The sequence below is a fragment of the Hyaena hyaena genome, unplaced genomic scaffold (genome assembly GCF_003009895.1).
Source record: "Hyaena hyaena isolate Hyena2069 unplaced genomic scaffold, ASM300989v1 scaffold_1462, whole genome shotgun sequence".
Taxonomy (NCBI): Eukaryota; Metazoa; Chordata; class Mammalia; order Carnivora; family Hyaenidae; genus Hyaena; species Hyaena hyaena.
The window spans coordinates 142,018-168,094 of NW_024082096.1; the positions used below are offsets into that span (position 1 = coordinate 142,018).

The following is a 26,077-nucleotide window of genomic DNA, read 5'->3' on the forward strand; positions in this document are numbered from 1 at the left end:
GGGCGGGCAGAGCCGGACGGGGCGCGGGCACTCGCTCCCTCGCTGGGCCTGGAAGCGGGCCCAGCAGCACAACTGACTTTTGCCGGCCAATCCTCACAGGTTCCCTGGCCCGGTTCGCGCCGGCGATGGTGGGCTGCCCACCCGGCGTGGAGTGCAGCCCTCACCGCGGGAGAGGGGGGTGCTGTGGGTCCCAAAGGCGGACCAATTGGTGTAGAGGCGGCAGGGAGTGCGGAGGGCCGTGGCAGTCCTCACCCTGCACGCGGTAGCTATGTGAACGGCGCCCCCTGGAGTTGTGCCAGGCGAAGGCCCTGGGGAGGGCAGAGGAGTGGGTGTGTGGGGACACGCAGCTACACTGAGCTGTCCTTGCCGATTCAGTGGGGGCTGTGCGAGGTGGAGTAAAGACTTTCCCAGTAACATCCTCAGGGGGAAGGGCAGGAGAGTGATGCCATGGAAGTCCCCCAGTGGACTCTACAGCTGGCAGGAGCCTCAGCTTCCACTTGGGCTGTGAGGCTTGCCAGGAGAAGGCCCTGGGTCAAGGCGGTGGGAGTGTCCAGGCTGGACAGAAGCAGGGTGGGCTCAGAATCCCCTCTCAGAGTCTGAATGCCAAGAAGGGCAGCAGCACCCCTCTCTCTCAGCACAGGACAACCTAAAAGGGAGACTGTGCTCATCCTATAGATGGGAAATGTGCACAGAGGGAAGAGCCTTGCCCAAGAACAGACCACATGCCCCCAGGACCCACAGCTCCAGTGTGCACCCAGCACTGTGGGGCATTGCTGCTCCAGCTGCTCCTCCCATCCCAGGTGAGGAGAGGCCAAGCAAAGGAAGGGGCAGTGGACAAAGAGATGCTCCATCAAGCCCTGGACTGCCACCAGCACACGCTCCCCCTCCCCCCCCCAAGAGCTTCTCTCTCACCGCCTCAGCACCATGAGCTCCTCACTTCCTCCTCCCTCCCCATACACCCAGAGGCCTCAGGTCCACCTGGCCCCTATCCTGGTGACACTTGTCCTGGTGCCATCTCCCTGAGCCTATCCTACATTCAGGCTAGCTCCTGCGCACTAGTGTTCCCTGTCCTGCTACACGCCCCTGCCAGATGCCCGTAGTCCCTATAGGCTCAGGGCCAACCTACCCCTTCAGCCAGGGGGATACTGCACTCTGCCCTCCCTCCGGAGGCACAGAGGCAGTGTCTGGCATCCCCTGGGGAACTACTACTCTCTGGCAGGCCCTGGGAGAACTGCGCTTCCGTTCTAGTGGTCACCTGCAGGGAGACAAGCAACACACGCCACCCCAAGGCTATGTGAGGATGAGGGTCTCCTGACTGAGTGCTCACCATAGGTCCCATTTCAGACAGGGAGTTCTAAATCCACATGCCGCTCTAGTCACAATAGCCCCTCACCATCTGCGTGCATACCATCATTTGACACTCACATGTGGGGACAGGTTCAGAGAGGCTGGGCACTGGTTCAGGGTCACACGGCAGTAAGGTCAGTATGGCCAGGACCTGCTCCCTGGCCTGGCTGGCTCTGGAGCTGGTTGACTCCTCCTGGCTGTACTGAAGGCTGGAGCAGACAACTGACACTTCTGCCTTGCACAGCTCATGACCTCACTTCATACCTTATCAACTTCCTGTAAGATCGAGTCAGACCAAAGGAGGCTGAGAATATGGGCTCATCACACCTAGGCCAGGAAGAAGCTGTCTGTGTGGAGTACGTAGTTCTCTGGAAACCAGCCCTTGCGGTGCTCTCAGGAGCACGCTGAGGCCCAGGGTGGGTGAGGGGTTGTGTGCCAGGCCCCTGCCCAGCTGTCTCTGGAGAGACCAGGGCAGCCTGGAAGGGGGACTGTGCTCACTTTACAGATGAGGAATGGGCTCAAAGGGAAGAGCCTTGGGACGATGTGTGTTCCCCGTGGTCTCCAGCCCTTCCTCAGCCCTGCCCAGGCCAGCTCACAGTACCCAGCACCCCAAGCCCTGGACTGTGCAAGCCTTCTCCAGAGCCCCATGAGCTGGGCATTGCCATCTCATGGCACTGAGGCCCAGAACAGGAAGTTGGGGGTCATCCTCCTTGACCCCCACCCCCCAGGAGGAGGCACTCATGGGCAGGCCAGCAGCCCCATGGGGCTCCGTGTGAGAGTACTGTTACAGGGGACCCTGGTGGGCCTGCACCAAATCCTCAAGAATTCTCTGCGGCCGCAAGAGCCTTGTGCCCCTTCTGGGACTTAGCGGTACCCTATGCAGGAGAGCCCCATTGGTCCTCATCACTCACAAGGCCCTGGACGTGCAGCACACAGGCCTCTGCAGCTGCCCAGGCCAGACAACAGCTCATCTATCTCAGGGCCACCCCTACAAGCTCACCTAAGAACCAGGTGGTAAGCACTCTGCCAGCCTTGGGGGCCCAGGAGGCCAGGCCACCCTGATCATGCTCACTCACGGTCTGGCAGGAGCCCCAGTGAGCAGGGAGACTTGTCTCACCTGTGGGCTGGCTGCTCTGGGTCAATCCTGGTGATTGGGGCGCCCCTGCCATCCGCCTGGGTGTTAAAGGGCATGCCCCAGCCTGGCCCTGGAGAAGGACTGATGTTAGAAGTGCGCACACTGGCTCTGGGCTGCACACGGGCCCAAGCCTCCTAAGCCTCGGGCCAGGAGAAGCCCCACACCACCAGGGTGCCCCACTGCCTTTCCAAGGGATGTCTGACCTTAAATCTCCAAAGCAAATTTCAATAATTGATCATAAGAAAATAAAACTCCTGGGGACGTTTCCTGGTCACCACAGGGGCTTTCCTAGGCAGACCCTGGCTTTCCCAGGCCAGCTCCAGGACAGGTGGGCCACCATGCAGAGGATGACGGTGGCAAGGGCCACAGGTGGGGGGTCCTGAGAGCTACTTCCCCACCACCACCCCAAGGCCCCTGCTTTTAAGGGCCAACTCTTGGGAAGTGTTGGCCCTTCGTGTCCCTGGCTGCTGCCCACCCAGAAATCCCTAGTGGCCGGTGGTGAAGCAGGTGGGCCAGGGCTCTACCCTTTTTCATATTGAGAAGTTGGGGGGACAGCGATTCTCTTTGCAACCCCAATCCGGCCCCACTTCCCCGTGTTTTGCTGGCCGGCCACATTTATTCTCTACACCACAGCCATTTCTAACTGCAAACTGCCTGCTGCCCTAAGGTTAAAGTCCTGCCTCCCCCAAAGCCCAGGGATGGTGACCAAAGCCAGAGGGAACTAGAGAAAGCAAAACCGAATAACTGTGGCCATGTCTGTGTGAGCAGCCCCTGGCAGGAGCATGTGAGGTGCCGAGGAGGGTGAGGAGGGTCAGAGGGCAAAGTCCAAACTGTCTCAAGATGTCACCATCAAGTGAGGAGCAACAGAGAAGGATGAACACTGGCCCGCGGGGGCAGATGTTGTCATCCTGTGTTACCAAGTAGAAAGGAAGACTTGCTGGGTACCTGGGCGTGGAACCCAGACTGATGGGTGAATGCGTGTATGTCCCTAAGTCTCTGCGTCAGCATGTCCTCACCCTGGGGCAGACCAGCAGAGAAGGCAGACAGGACACTGTTCACCCTCTCCTGGACACTTTCTGGTCACCGTAGCAGTGCAGCCGCCGTGGTGACCACAGACTTCCTTGGAAATAGGTGCTTGGCACTTGGCTCACAAGGCTGGTGAGTGTGAGCACCCCACATGTCCCACTACTAGCAGAGGTGAGTTCCTGGCCCAGTGAAACCAAGGCCTAGATCTCAGAGCTGGGCTGAGCTGCCCAGGGGGACCAGGTGGCCCTAGTGGCCTCCTGTAGCCATCTCTTCCCAACACTGGAACCAACACAGATCTGTAGGTCACTCCTGGTTCCTTCCTGCTGGCTGTTTCCTCAGTTCCCACTTGACCTAACCCCATCTTTCCTCCTTGGCTGAGGCAGATGCTGCCTTTAGTTGGCAAGAGTGCTTCTTGGCGTTAACAGTCCTGACCCTCAGCCTTGGAGTTTTTGGTTTGGAGGCACAAGTCTTCCTATTTCTCACCCGCCTCCCTGCCGTGGGACACCGGCTCTGTGTGACGTGTGCCTGGGCAGCTGCTCTGCCGAGAGCTGGGCCTTCCAGTCTCATGCTAGCCAGCCTCTTCTCTAGGGAGAAGACAGCTAAGACAGAGGAATGTGCCTCTCCTCCCCAGGTATACAGACCCCCAGCTACAACCCCCCTTCATTCTCCATCATATGCTAGAGCTTCTGGTACCCAGAAATTCTTTAGACTATGCTTTACAGCCACAAGGTATCCTTGACATCATAGAATCCAGTTGTACCTGTTTGATCATGAGTGAGGACACAGTGGTGGGGAACAGGGAAGGGACATGCCCAGGGAAACACAGCCCAGCCGCTCTGGGCAGCCCTCGACGGGAGGATCCCTGTCCCTCAGGCTAGGGTTGTGTCTGCCTCAACAGACAGCTGTGCCCATGCCATGTGCAGCTCCATAGGGACTAGCACTTGGTCCTCTGGCATGGGTACATTGCTGCCAGTGCCTTACCAAGTGGGCAATGGCTGTCTTGGGAGGGCCATGTCCACATCCCCAGTCACTGCAGGGGCAGCCACGGATGCCAGGGTTCTCATGGGTAGGCACTGCTGCAGCCTCAGTCCATATCAGCTCAGCTTACCTGGCACTTTTGGCCCCGCCAGTTTGGGGATAAGGAACAGCACTGGCCACAGAGGGAGAGAACCAAGGACGAGGCCAAGGGACAGGGCCAAGGGACAGCTGGAAGACATGCCAGCATCTGGGCTGGGTGCTGTCAGACAGGAATCTCCCCACATGGGGACAGAGAGGAGAAGGAGAGACAGGTACGGGGGACTGGGACATCAGGGACAGCCAACAGAACCACATGGGAGGCCTCTGTGGAGAGAGAAGGGTCACAGGCAGGGCAGAGGAGGAGGCCAGCAGGCTGTGAGGCCTCTCGGGGTAAGCTAGGTCTTGGGGTGTGACTGATGGGGACCATGAGAGCCTCCCTGGAGTGAGAAGACGCTTACACCGGGCTCCTCTGAGTCCACCCCCACGCCAGGGCTGGGAATGAGAGCTGCGTCCAGGCTTCTAGAATCGCCCACTCTTTGGAGGACTGCTGAGCTGCTTCCGCTTCATCTCAGGAGGGAAGCCTACATCCTAGAAAAACCATGTCTGACATGCACACTGAGAAAAGTAGGACAGTCTAACTGTCGTCTGACCCCAGGTTCCTAATAAATGGCCTTTATGGGCTCGGCAGCGGGGAAGGCAGGCAGCTCTGGCTCCTCTGGCTGGGCTGCTAAGTGAGCGGGGAGTAATAGGAGAGTCAGGTTCAAGGCATGAGTGGCTGTAATGGCCTGGCTCCTGTCATGTGTCTTCCCTGTGTGGTCCGCACACCATCTGTGTGCAGGGAGAGGCCAAGCTGAATAGGCAGAGGTGAGCAGACACCAACCATAAGGCAGAGGCAAGGTCCTAGGCAGAGCTGGCACACCTCCATAGGCACTATGTTTCCAAGCAAGCCCATCACCTTCTCCTGGCTGACGATGGCCACAGGCTTTCACATCTTATGCCCAATAATGTCAGAAGGGGAACAAACTTGTCCAGACTCACCCTCCAGAGTAGAGCTCAGTCTTCAGCCTACAGAGGTACTCCCAAAGCAGAACACATTTGAGATGTGACCAAAAGATGTGGCCCAGGTACAGCACCCCTCCTGTCCCCTCTCTAGTGATGTGCAACCTGTTACACCACCAGGACCTCCCACCCATGCTGTGAGAGAACAGGACAGGGCTCCATCCCCTAGGAGTGGGATCGACTGCTCAGAGCAGCTCTCACATCTGCAGGATGCTCCTGCTAGCCCATGACAGAAGGTCTAAGCTCAAACACAGCACCCTTCTATGAGCTGAGCCACACCAAGCTGCAGGGGACATGTGTCTAATTCCTCTGTGGCCAGGACCTACCCTCCTCCAGACTCCCCTCTGACACTCATCAGGGCTCTTTCTGGCCCTACCCCAACATTCCCCCTAACCTCTCTAGCCCCCAGACCCTTCTCAAGGCCTTCCCTCTAAGCTGCACAGCCACTGCTTTGAGAGCTCCCCGCTCGACCACAGCACTGCTCTTAGGACACCCGCAGTGGGCACCCTATCACCACAGGACACAGCCAGCCTGCTGACCATAGATACACATGGCCTTTAGGACAGGCCCAGTCTACCTTCTCTACCCATCTGCCCTGAGCCCTGTGAGGACTGTCACACCTCACACGGCCTCCCTTGGTTCTCTCTCCTACCATGCCTTCTCCCTGGTCTGACAATCCGAGCAACTTCAAGGTCAGTCCAGGCCTCCAGGAGCATTCCTGATTCCCTGACCCCCTTCTACTTGCTTAGAGGCTGGTAGATACCCCTCTCCTGTACCTACAGCTCTCTGAGACTCACAAAATAGTATACTCCAGGCAGCTGGGCTAAGCGCTGGGGGTGAAGCTGAGGCTGAGACTGAGCGGGCTCCTGTGCCCTGCTCAGCAATCTCCTGTCCCCCAGAAGAGGAGTCCTCATCTCCTGCCCTTGGGGCCAGCCTTCCATTTCAGTGGTCTCCACAGTACCACCTCATTGGGTTTCCCACGCCCCTGCAGCAGGGGCAGGTTTATTCCCCACCTGTGAGGAGCTTGGGCCTGAGCCTCAGCCAAAGCATGGCCTGGAGCCCAAGGCTAGCACCCTTCTCTAAGTAGGTCCAGGTGGGTCTCTCTCTGGGAATAAAGCCTGGCATTGGCCTGATGGGGCTGAGGCACCCAGGTCCGACAGATGCTTCTGCTGTCTGGGGTTCCCATGGCCAGTGCTGAGTGGGCCTCCCCTGCAGCCTGGAGCTGGCCCTTACTTGTACTTGTCCTATGTGGGGGGCAGGAGGAGCGGGGTGTGGCTGGACAGCATCTGTGAGTCTGTGCTGCTGCTGGTGATGGACTGGAGTTCATGGGGAAGTTCCAACTACACTGACATACCCTAATTTTAGATCTCTTACACATATTTAGAGATCAGCATTTCAAAATTGGTCCTTAATCAACCAAATTCCTGTACTTCCTTCAAGGGGTCTTCCCAACTGGTTGTGATCCATCTCACCTTCTCCTCCACTGACCCTAGTGAACCCTGTCACTCATGTGCCTTACGTCAACAGGGTCCCTTCCCCCAGCTCCCTCCTTCTGTAGGTACCTTCCTGGACCCTCTCCTGGGCACAACTGCCAGAGGGGCACACCACAGGCAGTCCCATTATAACCCCATGAGGAGGTCTGGTCAGCCCCACTGTGCAGATGAAGAAAGGAAGCCTTACCAAATCTGACTGGCTTGCCCAGAGCCGCCCAGCTGTATGGATGGAGCCAGGCTGGGAGCAGGGCCAGGGCTTGCCCCTGTGAGGGAGTCCTTGCTCTGCCCTCAGGGGTACTGGTGGCCATAGCCTGTCACCATGGAAACCAGGCAGGGACTCCTGGAGCTGGAGCTCTGGTTTGGATTTTAAACCCAATTCTGCTCTCTCAGAAGCAACTTGGTCAAACTTTCCAAAGAGGAACAGTGGAAAAGAAGGTGGGGAGGAGGAGACAAATTCCCAAACTGAAGCCACCCCAGAAAGAAGGCCTGGCCACTGAGCTCAGGAAGCCTTGTCTGGGTTGGCAGAATGGTGGCAGGGCAGAGACCCCCTCAGCCTCTCCTGGGCTCTGCCCCTCCTTCTCGGGAGCCTGGACAGGGGAAGGGTGCGGCTGAAGCAGGTGGCACCAGCCCTTCCTGTCTGCTGGAGAAGCTGCCCTTTCATGTTTCCCAGTGGGGTGTGTGTGAGAGAGGGTTCTTTTGGAAAACCACTGACCTCATCCACTGGCCCACCTTTGGAGGTGGTAAAACCGATGTCACCAGGGACCAGGACAAGGAAGTTAACAGCAAAACTATACTCTGAGGTTAGGGCAGCATCAATCTGGTCCAGAATGGGATACACAGGAAAGATGTGTGGATCAGGCCCAACCTGAACCAGTCATGTGGTATCCCGCATCCCAGCCATGCTCGGGGCCCCACCTGCCATCACAAGCCCCAGCCACACCTGTAGAGGCTCCTGGTTTGATGTGCCGCTGTACAAGGCAACCTCACCATCGTGCACAGAAGATGGCCAGGAATGTGACCTTCAACCCTGGGGCTCAAGAGCAGCCAGGGTCCCCAGAGAGCTTCAGGCAGCCCCATGCTCACAAGAATCCATCACAAGCAAAACCTGGCAGCTTTATCATCAGATAATGCTCTTGTATGGAAGCATCTCTGGGCCACGGGGAGGTACTGTTTAGGCCCCTCACAGGGACTCCTATGGCCTGTGGCCAATGCCCATCGCCTCAGGAAATCCATCCCCCGAGCTTCTACTTGAGCTTGGGCTGCCTCAGAGTGGCCAAAGGCTGTGGGCATCTCACCCCCAAACCCTCAAGTTCCCTCACTCTTGAGGGATGATGATCTGTCTGGAAAGACACCCAGGAAGCTGTGGTGAGGAAGGGGAGGCAATTGGGTAGGGAGTGGGTGCTAAAGGGCTGCTAAATGGGCACAGCTCTGGGGAGGGCAGGCAATGGTAAGCACATACATCCTGCCCTCTCTTTGGTCCCCACCCCTGTTGGAGACCCTCAACTGCTCTCCACCCCTGCCACCTCCCACATCCGGAATCCTCCCTGGTTGGGTGATGCTACTGCTTCTTGTTTTTATCATCTAGGTGGGTTTTTTGGGAAACAGAATGGGAATGCTCAATGGTGACAAGAGCCCAGCAGTCCCCAGTTGCGGTGAGGGCCAGGCAGAGCAGCCGCACATTCTGGTAGGAGTTAGGCCCAGAAAAGGGCACATCCGGGCTGCACAGGGCTGCTCCTTGGGGCTCAAATATGTGGCTTGTGATCACCTCACAAGGGTGATCACAGGGTTGGCACCAAGGCTCTTGAGTGTTACGTGCTGGACACTCATACCTCCCATCTCACAGATGAGGAGACTGAGTCTGAGCGGTCAAGTCCCACCCCAGTACTTCTACATCCTGGCTCCCTCAGTGGGCAGGCTGGGTCTGGGGGTGGAGTGGGGAGTGGCACCATGGTAGAAGGCAGAGCCCTGGACTCATTCCCTACCCTACCACTCCGTGGCTCAGTGGCCTGGGGCTAGCCACCTCTGGTTCCTCATCTGCAACCAGGGTAAATGCAGCACCCCTCCTTCCCACAAGGTCTGGATGGAGCCAGCTGCTTGGAGCCTGGTGCACAGTAAGAAGCCCAGGGCAGGGGTGGGCAGTCGTGTCTGCAGGCCCCCTCCTGTCTGCCCGGGGCCCCACAACCAACAGCACGGGCTCTGTCTGGGCTCTGACCTCAAACCTTGCTAGACCAGGTGCAGGCTGTGTGTGGGTAGGGACAGGGAGAGGTCTGAGCTCTCTGAGGCCAGGCTCTGTGGGACAGGAATCCCAGCTTCGCTCCTCCCAGGAGCTGGGCTCAGGCTGTCATTGTTCTCGGCCTCAGCCTGCTTGTCATGAGATGGGGATTGTGGGGTTGCAGGGAAGAGTAATGAAGGAGGCGCCTTCCACCCCCAAGATTCTCTGCACCCATGGGAGCAAGCTCTGTGGCCTCCCTCCCCTCCCTGGCAGGGGCCCACTCACTGACATTTTTTCCCATCTCAGCTTAGGAGCCAGGTGGTACCCACCGACTAGCCTCTGTGAGGATGGGGCATAAAGAGGGGTCTCTTCATCTTCCTGGCCCTGAGATGGGGTGCCTACAGCCTCAGCAACCACAGCCTACCCTTGGGCTCTCCCCTTGCTCCTAGCCAGCCTCAGGTCTTTGGTCTGAGTGGGCCACCTACGCTGTTCTGCTCTCCAAAGCCTTGCCAAGGCCTGGGCCTCCTTCTAGAAGTGGGACCCCTCCTGTTGCCCTTGGCACAGGGGTGCTGCCCCTCCAGATGGCACACCTATGTCTGGGGCAGTGTCCCAAGGGGATAAAGTCAATAGTTCGCTGCCTAGACTAAGACCGTTACGTGCAGTGCCTCAAAAAGATGCGGCCGGGACACTTATTCAAGAGCAAGCCTCTAAAAAATAACTTGCAGCGGGAAAAGAAGTCTGCACTGGAAAATGTTCTTCTCTTCAGGAATGTTAAACAGCAAGGTCCTGACTGAGCACCCCCAGCGGCTGGGCGGAGGGGGCTGTGGGCTGAGGTCAGTTCTGGACATGTACACAATCACTGCCGGCCCCCCGGGTTGGCCAGAAACTCCGGCGCGGAAGCTGGCCCTCAGGATGTGGCTCCCGGGCCTGGACTCCAGTCTGGGCTCTGCCACTTGCTGGCTGTGTGACCCAGGGCAAGTCACAGCTGTGCCACCTGCAGGGGTCTCTGCACCCTTGTGCAGGACCGCACGGTGGGCGGTTGCAGGACTATCATGGCATGCGAGATCGCGAATGCCAAGGGCTTAAACACATCGTCTCCCTCTGCCCAAGTGTCCTGGCACTGCCACTGCTATGGTTCCATATCTGGAGATGGAAACTATCTCCAAAGGCCAGAAAAGACTGCATGCTGGGGGATGATCATCTAAAGGCTGCCTACCTTGGATTGTTGGTGGTTTTAAAAAAATTCTAGCTGTGAATGAGGGCGGCTGGGCAGGGGCAGGGATCGATGATTATGTTGTGGTTCTCAGGGTAGGGGCCTGGGTGTCCTGTGGCCTTGTCCCCACTGCCCTACTGCATGGCGGCCCCTTGGGCCAGGATACTCTGCAGCTTCTCAGGTGGGAGCCAGCCCCTCCCCACCTGCCACTTCTTGGGCTCACGGTCCCCACAGACAGGGAGGCAGGGATATGGACGGGAAAGTCTCTAGCACCTGCTCCGGGCTGAACCAGAGTCCAGTGAGCCAGAAGCTGTGAAGTTCAACAAAGCTTGCATGGCTTTGCAGGACATGGGAAGGAAGGAGAACCCAGCGATAAGCTAAGAAGTCACACAAGTTTGCTAACCTTTTTAAGACTCTTAAAAACCGGACCTTTTTTCCCTGGAGAACTTGAAGTGAATCTTTTGTTTACTTTTGCAACTGGCCCATAGATCATCTCAACAATGCTAAAAATAGCACCACTGCAGCCATTTCTACTACAGCCAGAGAGCTCAGATTTCCTCAATTTAAACTTTTCCCTTCTTTTCTGTTCTCTAACTCCCACCATGACATGACGGGGTTTCCTTCCACCCCGTTCACAGAGCTGCTGCACAGCTCTGGGGATCTTAGGGAGGAGCAAGGGGAAGCCAGGACACCTTCCACAGTCCCCTCCATCACAGGCAGGCTGTGCTCCTAGCCCGTTCCTTGCTGGCTAGGCGGGATACTGCAGCCACTGGGGACTTGGTACCATGGGGGGAGAGGAAAGCCACAACAAACTTTAGTAATTTCCTCTGAGAATCCCATGGTATGGGTGTGTAGGAAGTAGTGGGATGATGAGCAGTGGCCCTTCAGCAGTGTCCTGGCATCCCACATACACACATGTAGACCTAGGGTCCATGCACTGGACAGGAATGTGTGGGATGGTGGACCTGGAGCACTGCAGAGCTGAGCTCCAGGCCGGGCCCACCCCCGTCCGCCTGCACACCCATCCTTCCTGTTCTTGTGCCCTGCCTATCATCCCGCTGGGCTGTGGGAGCCCTGCGTCTCTCCTCTGCCTATCTCTAGGGCCTATCTCCCACTGCCCCAACTAGGTTCAAAATGCCTGGGTCCCGGCTCAGGTGCACACCTGGGTAGCCAAGCCTCGGCCACCATAGCACGACTGCTGGCCAGTGCTGCTGCAGAAGCACCCCACTCCCTTTGGTGGCATCTTCCCCCCGAGTCCTCAGAGCAAGCACATCAGCCAGGGAGTGGCCTATCAACAGGGCCTGAAAACAGGGTCACAAGCTCTGTTGACTAACAAGGGAAGCCAGGTCAGCCTGGTGGACAGAGGGTAGGAAAGGGCTTTTGATTTTGACAGCTTACGACACCTGTTGGCATCAACTTTCCTTTCTGTACAATGGGGATAATAATAGGACCTAAGCCACACAGACACACTGTGGAGAATCAAAGGTGGTACCCCAAATAAAGCCCCCAGTGAGTGCTCGTAAACAGGGCCAGTCCTGCCATGGCCATGGGCCAGGCCGGGCACAGATGCTCTGGCACTGTGGCAACAGTGAAAGCCTCTACTGTTACTGTACTCTCCTCAGGAGCCACAGCCCCTGGGTGGAACTAGGCAGGGACTGTCTACCACAGACAGGTGGCCCAACCCAGTCATGCCCACACATGCCCACACCGGTGTCCACACCAGGAAACAGTGCAGTCCTAGTCCTTTGGGTGGCCCTGGTCTATACCATGACCCAACTACTGACTCCAGCCCCCATCCACCTAGAGTCCCAACCCCACCTGCCAGGGCAGGGCTAGATGCTCATGTTCCCATGCCCATTGCTACCCAGCCATTGAACCATTTGGGCAACACTGCTGCTTGGGCCAATCCCAGTGCAGAGGCCAATATGCCCCTGGCTTTCCGCTCTTCCTCCCTCGTGTGTGGCCACCAGCTACCACCCACGGGCTTCAGCACTAGATACAGTGAAGCTAACACTCCTCCTCCAACAGACTGATCACAGGACCTCAGCCAAGGTACCTTCCCTCTTGGCACCTCCATGAAATGGGCCTGTAGACACTGGACCTCACTGACAATGCAGCTGGCCCAGGGCCTGGTACACAGCAGGCTTAACAAAGGGACAACACATTCCTAAAGGTGTAGGCACAGGGACAAGCAGAGGTGGAACCAGAACTCGCCACAACCGGTCCCTAGAGCAGAGAAAGTGACATGTGTGCACTGACTTCAGGAAAGGTGTGGGTCTGTTGCCAACCAGGGGCTTCCTATTCCGACATTCCCTGGCCCTGACCCGAAAGGATAGGCGGGACTCTACACTGGAGCGCCCCATAGGCAGGAACACCCCATGCTGGCGCTCCTGGGGCTTGTTTACTGCTGGGAGGCAGGATCAATGAGCAGCTGTCAGGGGCAGCATAGGGTATAATTAACTGGGTGGAGACCAACACCTCGTCCCTGGGTCGTGCCTTGGTCTTCCCTGACGACTGCCTGTTGCAAAAGGCCTTGAACTTAGGACTGGCATCTGGGGGTGGGTGTCAGTGACTCAGCTTTGGGGGTAGGTGCAAGTGAGGCAAGAGCTGCCCACGGGCCCACCATGGTGCCTCTCGGGAATTAGGAGGGTGGTGGAAAAGAAGGGCCAAGTATGGCCCTGCAACAGGAAGCAGATGCCTTGGGCACAGACCCCAGGGCCTAGCCAGGGCTCACCCAAGCCAGGATGGTGCCTGTTCTCCCCAACCCTGGGACTGCTCAGTTCCAAGCGAATCATGTCCCAGGGAACCCTCAAGGGTGGGAAAAATCCACGATCTCTAAGCATGCCTTGCCTGTTGGGCACTGTGCCCAGGAGGATGTGCTGGGATGCTTTTCTAGACGAAGTTCCTGCCTGGGAGTGCCCAGTGTGCTGGGTTCCAGGGTCTGTGCCCTCCTAAGCACCACTGGCCTCTCTCTTAAGGGCCACAGCACTGGCTGAGGTCTGACCTGTACAATAGGCACCGTCTTGGGCCCAGCCGTGCATTAGGCTCAGAGGCTGGCTGCCTGCCTGGGAGGTGGGCCTGCTGTGCCTGCCCTTCCCTAATACTAGGTATCAGCTCACTGGGTAGGTGGAGGGGGACTCCCCCAAGTTCACACAGCCAACTGGTGGCGTTAGAGTAGAATGGGTGTGACTGATTCTTGCCTAGAAAGATAGGGTGCTGGGGGCTTTAGAGGCCTTCCCTCCTTCTCCCCAGGTCTGATAGGCAGCTCTCCCACCAGTGGGCTGCCTAACCTATGGGGGCCTTTCCTCTCCCATCGGAGCTCTCAGTGAGTACTCAGGCCCCAGGGCTGGCAACCACACAGCACCAGTGCTGAGAGAACAAAGACAGCTCATGAAGACTGTATCTCCCAACACTTGAAGCAACATGGAGTCCAGACAAACAGAACCACAGGGCCCACGTGGTGGCTGCTGGGTAGGAGTGCACACCAGAGCTAGGGCAGACAGAGGGACTAACCATGGGTACAGGAAGGGCTCAGCTTTCCCAGTCACCCCACAGATAGGCCAAAATGAAACCACTCAACGGTTTTGTGTGCAAGGAGGGGGCAGGGAGGGGGCTGGTGGGAGGGAACCTGGGCACTTGCTGCAGAACCATCAGGCTTCTGACGTGTGGAGGACCTGGTTGCCGAGGGCCTGTGACCCAGCATGCACTCTCAGGCACTTGCTCTGGGGACTTGCACAGGTGAAGAAGGAGACAGGGAAGGCCATGTTTTTATACCAGTGGAGAACTGGAAGCTACTGCTCCACTGGGAAGAGGGCAGGTAGGTAAGCCGGAGGGGAGTGCTACGCAGCACTGACCAAGAAGGAGTGAGCATGACCTGCGTCCACAGGCACCAAAGGCCAAGCCACGCCATGCAGAAAGGGGCCCATGTGGTGGGAGGAGACGGCCATGTCCCCATTTCAGGCTGCCCAACTAGAGCCAGGGCAGGGCTTGGAGCCTCCGGAGGGCCCTGGCCCATGAGAGATGGGGCTCCCTCCACTTGCTGTAGCCACGCCCCTTCTGGTGCCAGCACTGCCCTCCTGCAGCACCACTGCGATCTGCGAGAAGCCCTGAAGCCCTAGGCAGGCAGAAGAGTGAGTTGTGTGATGTGCCAAGGTGTGCTGGGTGGGGGGGTTTCCCTCCACCTATCATGAGCGCCCTGCCAACATCGACCCTGTGTCCTGTGTGGGGCCTAGTAAGGGGTGGAGTGGCCAGAAGCTGAGTCCACCCAAGTCCAAAGTCTGAGCTCGTCTCAGTGGTCCAGGGCCTAGGAACCTGCCCTGGGTGCTGCAGGCCACAGACTACTTGCCTGGGCTGCAGGCAGACCACCACATGGGGCGGGAATGGCTGGGGGGACACTGTGGCAGGGCAGCCAAGTCCCAGTGAGTCAGCATGTCACCTCTGCTCCCCCAAACTCCGGCCACAACCGCTGCCCACCCTGCCTCAGGGCAGGGAAGCAGTGCTAGTTGGGCCCTCGGCTTCCTTTGCTTTTTTCACAGTGGCTGGAAACTGGGTTGAAACCAGAAAAAACCCTGCCTACTAAAATAAGCAAACATTTTGGGAAAGGAGAGAGAGCCATCTCTGGCTTGGTTACTATGGGAACGTTTCTGAATCAACTACAAGAGGGAGACAAGTTCACTTTGGACAGAAAAGCCCAGCTCTAGCCTATGCAGGCCCATCCAGAGGTGCACAAACGGGCACAGGAAGCTGTAGAAGCTTCTGGGCACTCGGAGACGAGCCCTCAGCTTCCACAGTGTACTTTGAGCCTGCTTTCCGGGCCCCCTCTGCCCAGAAAGGGACAGTCCCCTGCCACCCTCCCCCAACCTGCAGCTCACTCAGGGCTGGCACTGGCTCAGGAAGGCTCATATGCCCCCCAGGCCCAACTCCCACCTCAGTGCCTCCTGCCTCTGGCTTCCCTGTCTTCCCAGCCCCCATTCTGCAGCTGGCCCAAGGGGCCACCTCTGAATCACACAGTCTGGTCCCGCCCGAGACTCTGAAAGAGCAGGCACCAGGACTCAGGCCAGGCCCCGCCAGGGCAGGAAGGGCCACGAGACCCTGACCAACAAGGTTCAACAACTCCGGCTCTGTTTCAGCAAAGACCAGACTGTTCCGCATGGTGGGAGAGGCTGAGGTGATGGGGTCCTCAGTTGGGGCTCCAGCCTGCTCGGGAGCCGGAGCCATGGCCCATGAGCTCCCACCTGCTCGGCAAACAGCCCACAAGCAGGGCTTTTCCACGGCAGAGGAAGGGGGTGGGCTGGGAACTGTTCCCTCTCAGTCAAGTTGTGGAGCAGTGGGACTGGAGATGCGCCAAGCTCATTCCTCTCTCTCACACGCTCATCCAACCACACTGCTGCGCCCTGCCACACGCCACGTCTACGCCGCTGCAGGGCCCCGCCATCGGTGCAGCAGGCCTGGCAAGCCCTGGGTGCAAGGAGACCCGATGAGGTCATACTCGCCCACCCTCAGCACCCATCCCTCTGTCTGGCCCTTCACCCATGGTGCTGCCTTGGGCACGGCCCAACCTTGAGGAGGTCCCCTGAAGGGGCCTCCAACCCTGAACCCCACGAGGCTTCTGGGTCTTGCCCCTTTTCTGGCTGAATAGCACCCACCCTGCCCCCAGCACATGCCAATCCCTCAGGGTCATCTGCCTCTCCCATGTGCCCCACGGTGTCCTACAGAGGCCCTGCATGGAGGGACAGGCACGTGGGGGCTCTGCTGCAAGCCTGCAAGTGTCCTGCAGCAGGGGCATCACGGCAGCCAGTGCTGTCTGGCCCAGGAGGACAGGCCTGGGGACCATCTGTTACACGAAAAGGCACGAATGGAATCAGTCCACAAACAGCGAGCACCTCTTCTGGGCCAGGTAAAGACAACCAGGGACTCAGAGAGGAAAATGGCACAGAGAGGTGCCCAGGAAAGCCCACCGCAGCCTGCCTTGGAGCCCAGAGACCGGCCCCACGTAGGTGCCCACTCAAGGAGACCATGGCCCTCATGTGACACAATACTGGGAGGCAGCTCCTAATGTGAGATGGCCTGTGCTCCTTGCACGGAAACTTCTCTAAGACTCAGTGTCAGCAGAAAAAACCCATGTTGCTGAAAAGCATGTACGCGCAATTTTTTAAAGCTGCACAACAAACTTGCCTGATTTTGCACACACACCCCTGAAGAAAGAGAACAGCCCAACCATGTACACAAGTACCTCTGAGAAGGCCACCTGCTCCACTGTGTATCTGGACTGTCTGCAGTGACAATGTGGTCCCATGTGACTCACACAATTTTCAGAAATTGTCATTAAAAAATAATGGGAGGTTTAAAAAAGAAACAAAAAGGGACTTCTAAGCAGCTCAGTTGGTTGAGCATCCAACTTCGGCTTGGGTCATGATCTCCTGGTTTGTGAGTTCAAGCCCCGCGTCGGGCCCTCTGCTGTCAGTGCAGGGCCTGCTTCAGATCTGTGGCTAGAAGAGGTGTCCACCCCGAGGGTCCTCCTATAGCAGTGGCAAGGACAGAGCAGGGTGGGCTCAGCAAAGGCTACCCTGTCACCAAGCAGCTGGGAGCACCTGTCCCTTGGGTACAGGGATGCATTGGGCAGTAAGTGTCCATTTGGCCTCTGCCCAGAGGTTAACATCTCGGGCTGAAGAAACATGAGGAGCCCCGAGCCACCTCCAAAGAGAAGACCTGAGAGAGTAGGGGTGGCCCGGACTCAGGCTAGAGAGCACCCATGGGTGGTAAAAGCAGTGGGTCGCTGGGAAGCACGGAAACAAACAGCTGACACACAGGAGGTAAAAACACCCAAAACATCCAGTCCAGGCTGGGTGTAGCTTGTATCTGTGGGGGCTTCTGGCTCCAGGGAGGCGCGGCCTATGCGCCAGGCTCGTCCAGGGCTCTGCCAGCCTTCTTTCCCACAGGCAGCCTGTCTGCTCTTCCACAGAACTCATTTTCTAGAAGGACCCAGAAACCACAGGAGCTGATGCGGGGAGTGAGCCCAATGGGGAAGGGGCCTAGAGCAGCCAGCTGCCAGTTCAGACGTGCTCCGGGTTCACAAGCATCTGAGGTGCCAGCCTCCTAAATCCTATCTATCCTTTGGAAGGGTAAGCACTCCACCCATGAGGAAGAAAGGGAGGTTGGGTCTCTCCTTCCAATATTACTGCATAGTCTTTAAGGGCAAATACCAACAATGTAAGAGGGGAAAGAAAGGGAAGCTCTTTCTTTTCCTTTTCTTTTTTGAGAGAGGGAGAGAGAGTACACGCACAAGCAGGGGAGGGAGTACAGAACCCAACATAGGCTCAATCTCATGACCGTGAGATCATGACCTGAGGTGATCATGATCTACCTAGGTACCCCCAGGAAGCTGTTTTTTTGAGCACCTACCAGGTGCCAGATCCTAAATTAGGGTCACTACACCCCATTATATAACTTGATCTCTACAATTACTCTTCAAGGCAGGTAATAATGGTAGCTCATTTTATAAAGGAATTCAGGGAAGGGGAGCCTGGGTGGCTCAGTAGGTTAAGCGTCAGGCTTCAGCTCAGGTCATGATCTCGTGGTCCATGAGTTCGAGCTCCTCATCGGGCTCTGTGCTGACAGCTCAGAGCCTGGAGCCTGCTTCAGATTCTGTGTCTCCCTCTCTCTCTGCCCCTCTCCCACTCATGCGGTCTCTCTCAAAAACAAACAAACATTCAAAAACTTAAAAACAAAACAAAACAAACAACAAAAAAAAAACAACAAAGGAACTTAGGGAAACTAGCTAGCTGCCTGGCTCTAACTTCAATTTGGCAACTGCAGAAATAAAGGTTAGCAGAACACCGACAAAGAGTTCTTACACATCAATAAGAAAAGGACTAACCACCTAATAAGAAAATTAACATGAGTAGAAATGGCACAGAAAAAGGAATTAAAATTGCTAATGTGATAGCACAGGCAATCTCACTAACAATAGGTGAAACATGGTAACACTTTTCACTTACTGAAGACTAAATAAATAGGAAACAAATAACATAGTGTGGGAGAGGTCTGAAAACAATGAATCTAAGTTTGAGAACATGGGCTGGATCTTTGGACTGAACTATCTTCTAAAACGTTAAAGGCACCAGAAACTCTTTGCCAGGAAATTATTTCTAGGAACGTATCTTATAAATGAATTCCCACATTGGCAAAGATGTATATATGAAACACGGTAACAACAAAAGCCTGGAAACCACCTAAATGCCCATCAGTAGGGGATGGGTGGGTAAGTTGTGGCATATCCATGGGAGAGAATACTATGCAGCTACTAAAAAGAACGAACAAGTTCTAAAACACTCTCCAAGATATATTAAGTGAAAAAAAAAAAAAGGTCAGAAGCATGTGTACTTTGTCCTTTGTGTACATTTCTGTGCACTGGCTTATAAATAGGCAGACACCCTCTGCAAGGACACATGCAGGAGGAGAAGCAGCTGCTGTGGTGGCTGTGGCGGCTGTGGCCTGGCCATCTCTGCCAGTCCTTGATACTGTGTAGACTGATGAGATCTACTGTTTGTCTATGAAATACCCATAGAGAGAGATGGTGGATGCAGGGTTCCCTGGCTCTACAGCCCCTGCCTGGACTAGAATGTTACAGCCTGGGAGAGGGGCAGAGCCACGGACCCAGACATGTCACTGCCCGGCCGGCTCTCAGTGGGGAGGCTCCCACTGCCATGTGCCTCAAGAATCAGCCTTTGACACACCCCTCCAGCCCCAAGACCTGCTCTCCTCAGCTCCTGTCCAGGTCAACCCCACCCTTCAGTTTCCTTACATCTAACAGAGAATCCAGGAAAACAGAAGCAACCAAAGCTCAGAGGGTCTGGGTAATTTGTTAAAGCCACCTAGCTGGGAGCTGGCTGTCCTGGGAGGGATGTGCAGGGACTTGCAGGTAGAAGAGTGAGGGGCCAGCTGTCTCTGTGCAGGACAGAGCAAATGAGGGAGGGCTGGGCCCAGGTGGGGTGGCCAGGCAGGGTAGATGTGGGCTTAAGGGGGCCTCAGGGATGGAAAGCAGACAAGCCTTGGTGACGGGCCACATCCTGGCCAAGGGGTGGGTCTCTATGCCACACAGAATGTCAATGCTAGAAGGGCACTGAAAGCCCAGCACTGTCCAAACTTGTTTTTCAGGCAGTAGATGCAGCTTCAGTCAGAATCTTCTAGGTGCCCAAGACCACGTGGGGTCCAAGAGAACTGCTCCAGAGGGGCAGACCATGGGCCTGGAGCCCCTCCACCACTGCCTGCTGTGAACATCGGGAGCTCCAGAGTACACACTGAGCTCATCCATCCCTCGAGCCCAAGGACGGGCAAACCAGTGCCCAGGGTGGGCAGCGACTTGCCAGAAGTCACTCAGCAAGCATGGCCCCACTCCCAAGTCTGGCGCACTCTAGACTGCGCCACCCTGCCCGCCCTCTGAGGATGCCGCAGAGCCGTGGTCCTGGGCACACCCGCCCAGGGGGGCCATCTGCACGCCTCCAGCGCAAAGCAGTGCAGCAAGCAGCCTCGGAAATCAACAAGGCAAAGTACTCACGTTGAAGAAATTGGTCTTGTTCCTCTCGCAGAAGAGCCCCTGTGCCGGCATGTGCTGCAGTTGTTGCCACGGGATACTGCTGCCTAGCAACACGTCGCGGGCCCACTGGAGGTTCTGGGGAAACAAGAAGTAGGTTGGAAGTGAGTGTGTGGGCAGCTTGCGGCGCCCACGGGGAAAGGAGGCAGTCCCCTCCTTCCTGGCTGCGCTGGCAGAGCGGCAATGAGCAGTGGCTCCTGCAGACACCGATCCCACAGCTCCAGAGAGCTCGGGCCGTGGGCTTTGATCATCTGGCTGTGGGATACATTTCCGGAACTGATTTCCTGCCTAGCACAGCTGACTTAGGATATAGCCTTAGACTGCCCAAGAAGGGCACAGAGAGGGACCCCACACCTGGATCAGCCTTGAAAAACTGCAACATGGACCCAGTGCCCCACCTTCTGTCAGGCAGACCCCTGCTATCCCAAAGGGTCAGCCCTGACTTGACAGGGTCTCAGCAGTACTCATCACACCTGGTGACACAGCCACCTTGGGCTTGGAAGAGCTGGTCACTTTAGGACACCAGGGGCTTGACTACTTGGGAGGGGAGGAAGGCTCCGTCCATAGTGCTCAGGCTAGCACTCTCTGCACAATGGTGCCTCTTGGAACCCAGGCCCAGGGGGTGGTAGGGTGGGAACAGGAGCCTACCAGCCCAAGTGTGAGAGGCTGGGTGTGGGCCTGGCTGCCTTGGCCTTCTTTGGGGCCTTGTCATTGACTCAGAGAGCAGCCCTTCCCCACTGCCTGCCTGGCCTACCACTTTCCTCTCAGGTCTTTCCCGTGGAGACTCCCACAGCCAGGACCACAGCTAAGCACCCTGCCCGCACTATCTCACCCTAGCACCTGGACAGTGCTGTCTTACAAGGGAAAAGCCAGCAGGGGGCAGAGTTGGGACCAGAAGACCCTCTTTTCCACAGTGCCCACTCTCTCCAATCAGTACTCCTGCTCCACCCCCATCCAGGTCGCTTCCTTGCCTCTTTCACCCCTCGTGCCAGGCCTTTATCACCTCACATCCCGATTGCTTAATGCCTTCTCACTTCTTGGCCCACAAGCCTGTCCTACTTGCTCCCACTCTGCTCACTACTGGTCAGGCTAAACTTATGACAGTCCACCTCATCACAACTTCTGGGGAAAGTGCAAATGTCAGCGCCCTGGTTTGCTGGCTGGGAGCCCCTGCTGGCCTGCTTTTGAGCCTCGGCTCCTACCCCCTGCACAGAGGGATACGCCCCAGGGGTTGCTGTCAGAGCCAAGGACTGCTCTGCACACAGCACCAGGCAGGACCCCACAGCTGTGAGGGGGTGAGGCATATAGAAATGAGGGTCTCTCTGGGAGGAAGACGAATAAAGTCTCAAGCCTGCATCTCCTGGATGGCACACTCACAGCTAGCTCTTCTGTGGAAGCCTGAGGGAGAGCATCATCTCCTGGGGGAAGCCTGGATGATTAAGCCTGGCAGTGACTCCGAGGCCGTTTTCTACAGGGACGTGGCCTGGCTCTGAGAGTGGCTGGAGGCTGAGGCCCCGTAAAGTCAAAGCTGCCTTTGGCCAGCAGGGCTACAGCCCAGTCTGGCCTAAGCAGGTTCAATGTGGGGCTGGAGGCTAGAAGGTCATGAGCAGCCCGGCACATACGGGAGCAGGGACAGCCCCGGCTAGATGAGAGGGCACACACTGTACACAGCCCTTTGCACAGCTGACCCCTCTAGCCTGCACTCAGAAGGCTTGCTTTTTTGCTCAGAGCCCTCCTTGAGCCCAAACACCTGCTCAGACACATCTGACATGTTGAGATCAGGATCAGGCTGAGACTCTGCCTCTCTTACAGACTCCAAGCAAAACACCAAGGCGAGCCCAGAGCAGGAATCACACCAAGGGCTGTGTGGGGGCCGCTCTCGCTGAGACTTAGCAGCTGTCAGTGAGGAGTGGCTGTAGCTCTGGTCTCCTGAGACAATACTTTTCCAGGACTCTCAGGTCTTTCTAGGGCCTCGGAAGCTGATGCTACAGCCATTCATGGTGAATGATTAGGCTTCCTGAATGAAGGCTGAGGCACCTCCTCTCTGCCCCCTTGTGGGGTAGGCAGAGACAGGCAGAGGAGAGGGGCTCCCTGGGTAGCCACAGTCCCTGACCCTTGACCAGGAGCACAGAGGCCACTCTGTCCTATACGCAGAAAGAGTGAATACTCAGTCACTCAGTCCCAGCCTTTAACTTTTGAGCTTCAACATCCCAGGGGGGTGAACCTGCAGTTCACATTCCAATGTCCAGGGCAGTGCCCAGAAGTCTGGCTCAGAGACCTCGCCTCCCAGAGCAGTCCCTTCAGAAGCCTCCCAACATTGGTTATGAGCCTGGCCTGATGCTTCTGCCAGGGGAGGGAGGGTTAGCCATGGACACGCTGAGCACAGAGCAGGGAAACAGCGTGGGTTGGGTGTGCTTCATTCCAAGGAATAAAATCTAACTCAGATTAGTTCAAGCTGACCAGGGCTCCTCAGGACACAGGATTCAAAGAGAAGATAAAGCTTCAGACCTTTAGCAGGAAGAGCAACAGCTCAGGAAGCCCAGGAGGGAGGCTCACAACCTCTATCAGTACTCAGCCTTGATCCCTTGGTCTCTGTGCCACTTGGCTCAAAGTCTCACCCAAATGAGATGTGAGAAGCCGACAGTCTAATCACCGTGAAGACCCTCACAGAAAGGGACGTGAGACAGAAGACCAAGATCTGCACTTCAAACATGACAGGTGAGCCCACCTGACCGTGACCATGGAGGTAGGGCACAAAGGAAACCCAACTCTGGTTCAACCTAAGTAAGTCAGCGAGGCCGCGGTCTTGGAACTTCTGCCACAAAAGCCTCTTCTGCGGTTCCTTGGGGACTTATGGGAAATATCCAGCTGACCCCCTTTAAGAAGTAGCAGCAGTCTGAGGGGGATGGGGAAGTAAGGCTCGAAGAAGCATCTCCTGATGGCTGTTCTCTTAAGAACATCAAGAAAATAAAATCCAACAGAGACTTCCATGTGGCTGGGGACACGTGCGAGAGAACAGCACCCGGGTCACAGTGGGGAGAATGAGAGGACCCTGCTTCCCGGAGCCAGGTGTCATTCCAGGCACTAGGGCAATGGGACAGGAACGTACATCCCTCTACGACTTCTGTTTCTGCTACCACTCTGCAGCTTCTCCCTTGACACCTGCACCAAGACGGCCCTTCCCGCTGGAACAGTCAGGGGAGAAGCGGAGGACCAGGACGGGAGGAGGCTGTGGGAGAGGTCCCAGGGTTCTTAGAGACCTGAAAACCAGCCACTTGAGAAGAGTGCAGAAAGCATGGGCCTGCCAAACGCGATCTGGATGGTCAATTAGCCTCCTGCAGACTTGGACCCCGCACACCGGCAGAGAGTAAGGCTCCCCAGTCACCCCCCACCACTGTCAGCCAGAGAGAGCTGGTCGATGGTGCAGGCACACAGTGTCCAGACGGATCATGAGAGACCTTAGCTAATACATGTCTGAGGCCCTGGACAAGAGCTGACAGGGATAAGGAAGTCTGTCTGGGGAACTGACAAGTGCCAGGCTGGGGAGGGGGGTGGAGGGGCAGGGAGAGCTGACCCACCTCAATGCACCTGTACTGCAGTTTGCCCTGCAGCTTCATGCTATGGGGAGGCGAGAGGCTCGGGGCCACCTGGGCTAAGGACAGCACAAAACTCCTCATCCTATGTAATTGCCAAGTTTACCAAAGAGGAAACAGTCTCAGAGAGGTTCAAGAGTTGGGTCTGAGGCCCCCAAGCCAGGAAGTAGCAGAGCCAGGCTTGCATTCCAGTCCAGGCCTGGAAGACTCCAAGACTTGGGCTCTTTACTGTGTGCCCTCACCCACGGGTGGGCAAGTCACTTTACAAACCTGCCTGGGGTCATGCTATGTGCTTGAGAGGCCTAGCCAGCCACCAGGGACACCTCCAAGGCAGTCCGGTCTTGGCCTTGAGCAACCTGTCAACACGCCACTGGCCCAGAGCCTTGGCTTACTGTCACCTCTGGGAATGGGAGAAACACCATGGGGCCACTTGCCAGATAAAGGCACAACCTTTCTGGGACCCATGGGCCCCCCAAGGCCTAGCGCACGCACACACATCCTCCTCTGACAGATGGCGAATGTACTACGTGCCCTAACAAGGGGCAGATGGAGGGCAGAGTCTTGCTGTGAGGCAGGGAGAAGAATCCCCAGAAGCATATGGTACCTCAGTGTCCTCCACCGCCTGTCGCCTGGACATCCCTATCCTGGCATAAAACAGACAGACCCTCCTGACTCCTCTGCTTGAAGGCTTCAGCTCCCTCAGAGTGACAGCCAGCTCCATACCTCATTTTCCCTCACATGCAGGCTCATCTCCCTCCCTCCCCTCTCCCATCATGTGTGGCCCTGCAGCCACACTTGCCTCTGCCCTGCCTTTGGTCCTTGCAGGTCTCTCGGCCAGGGGCCATCTCACCCCACCTCCATCTGCCCCCCAATCCTGTCCCGACAGCCCCATGGTCACCTTAAACCTCTTCTGCTGACTCTCTGATGCCTTTGCTATCTGCCCCCTCTTGTCTGTCAGCCCTGTGAGGGCAGGGATACCATCTGACTTTTTCACTGATGGGTCCTCAGGGGGCAGGCCAGCATGGGGTCCACAGAAGGGATGCAACAGATATTTGGGAAAAGGATAAAAGGAGCAGGCAGGGTTTGAGCCTGCGGGACAGTCTGAGGTGTGGACACAGGAAGGTGCCATCAGTATGCGGGGGGATGGGAGGCCGTCCAGGACTGGAGGCAGGAGTGCTGGGACAGAGCCATCACCCTGGGCTCCTTTACTCAAGGAAGCTATAGGAAAAGGGACTGCTTGGAGCTCATGTGCTGGGTAGACTGGAGCATGAAGTCTGTCTTTCAAGACACCCTTCCCTGTTCTTCCCTCCAAACCATTTAATTCAGAAGCCCTAAGTTTGCCTGGCAGTTCTCCACAAGAGCACGCAGTGAGTGGTACACACGGGTTTGTTGAAGGAATAAATGAATGAGTGCCTGGCAGTCTCGGGAGAGTCCTATAACCTCCTGGGGCCTCAGCTAGAGGCTGCTCTTAGAGTCGGCTGAACACCAGCGATAGCAGATGGGGAAGTAGCTGTCTACAAATGCACCAAGTTCCCTACCTGTGTCTTGGGGAGAGCACCCCTGCCCATGCAGCCCCCTCCCCTTGCCAAGCCGGGCTTTCCCACATCTTCTCCAAGGACCTGGCCTTGCCCCTGAACTGGGCAAAGTATGTCCTGGCTCCTCCTCCGCCCTCCCCGCACAGACCTGGAGAGCCAGGACACAGACACACCCGCTAGCTATCGGGTGGGCTGGACCAGCAAGCGGCACCAGCAGGAGAGCGGAGACTTGGGCAGGGAGGAGAGCAGCACATTTATTCTGAGTTCCCTCCCTCTGTCAGAGCTAAGGGTTGGCCACCAAGGGCCAAAAGCTCTGAGAGGCAGCCCGCTGCAGAGGTGTCCCGGGGCTGGCCCAGGGCCCTTGCACAAGCCCTACCCTGTGGATTCCTGGTCTTAAGCCAGGCCACTGTAAATCCCTCCTTCATTAAGGCTCTTTGGATTAGCGGTTGGATGGAGCCATCAGAAGCCTGTGACTGGTAACCCCCCTTACTCTCTACACAGCAGCCAGTCTTTTACACGTAACTTCGGGGTAGCTCTAACCTCACTTAAAACGCTACCCCACAACTCTTCCCTGCCTAACCAGGCCTTCAGGAGCTCTGACTGCACCTTCTTTCCCTCTCCTCACTGCCCAGCCAGTCACAGAGGCTTCTGGCTGATTCTAGCCCCACCAGGGCCATTCCTATCTCAGGGCACACGTGTAGGCTGTGCTGTCCACCCAGAAGTCTCTCCTGGTATCGCCTTGGCTAGTTCAGTTCACTCACCAGTTTCAGGTCTTCACTTAGAGAGGCCTTCCCAGACCTTCCTGCCTAAATAGCCACACTCTGCCACTGCACCTCCTTAGCAGCTTTATTTTTC

General features: G+C 56.8%; 1 protein-coding gene across 3 annotated transcripts in view; it reads right to left on the reverse strand.

Moving 5' to 3' along the window:
* Nucleotides 1-26,077, reverse strand: part of CABIN1 (calcineurin binding protein 1) — a 153,224-nt gene that overhangs the window by 24,957 nt on the left and 102,190 nt on the right. For all 3 annotated transcript variants that reach the window (XM_039223826.1, XM_039223829.1, XM_039223827.1), the window contains exon 29: nucleotides 20,059-20,172. In XM_039223826.1, coding sequence (XP_039079757.1) covers nucleotides 20,059-20,172 — 114 coding nt within the window. The remainder of the gene's footprint in view (nucleotides 1-20,058; nucleotides 20,173-26,077) is intronic.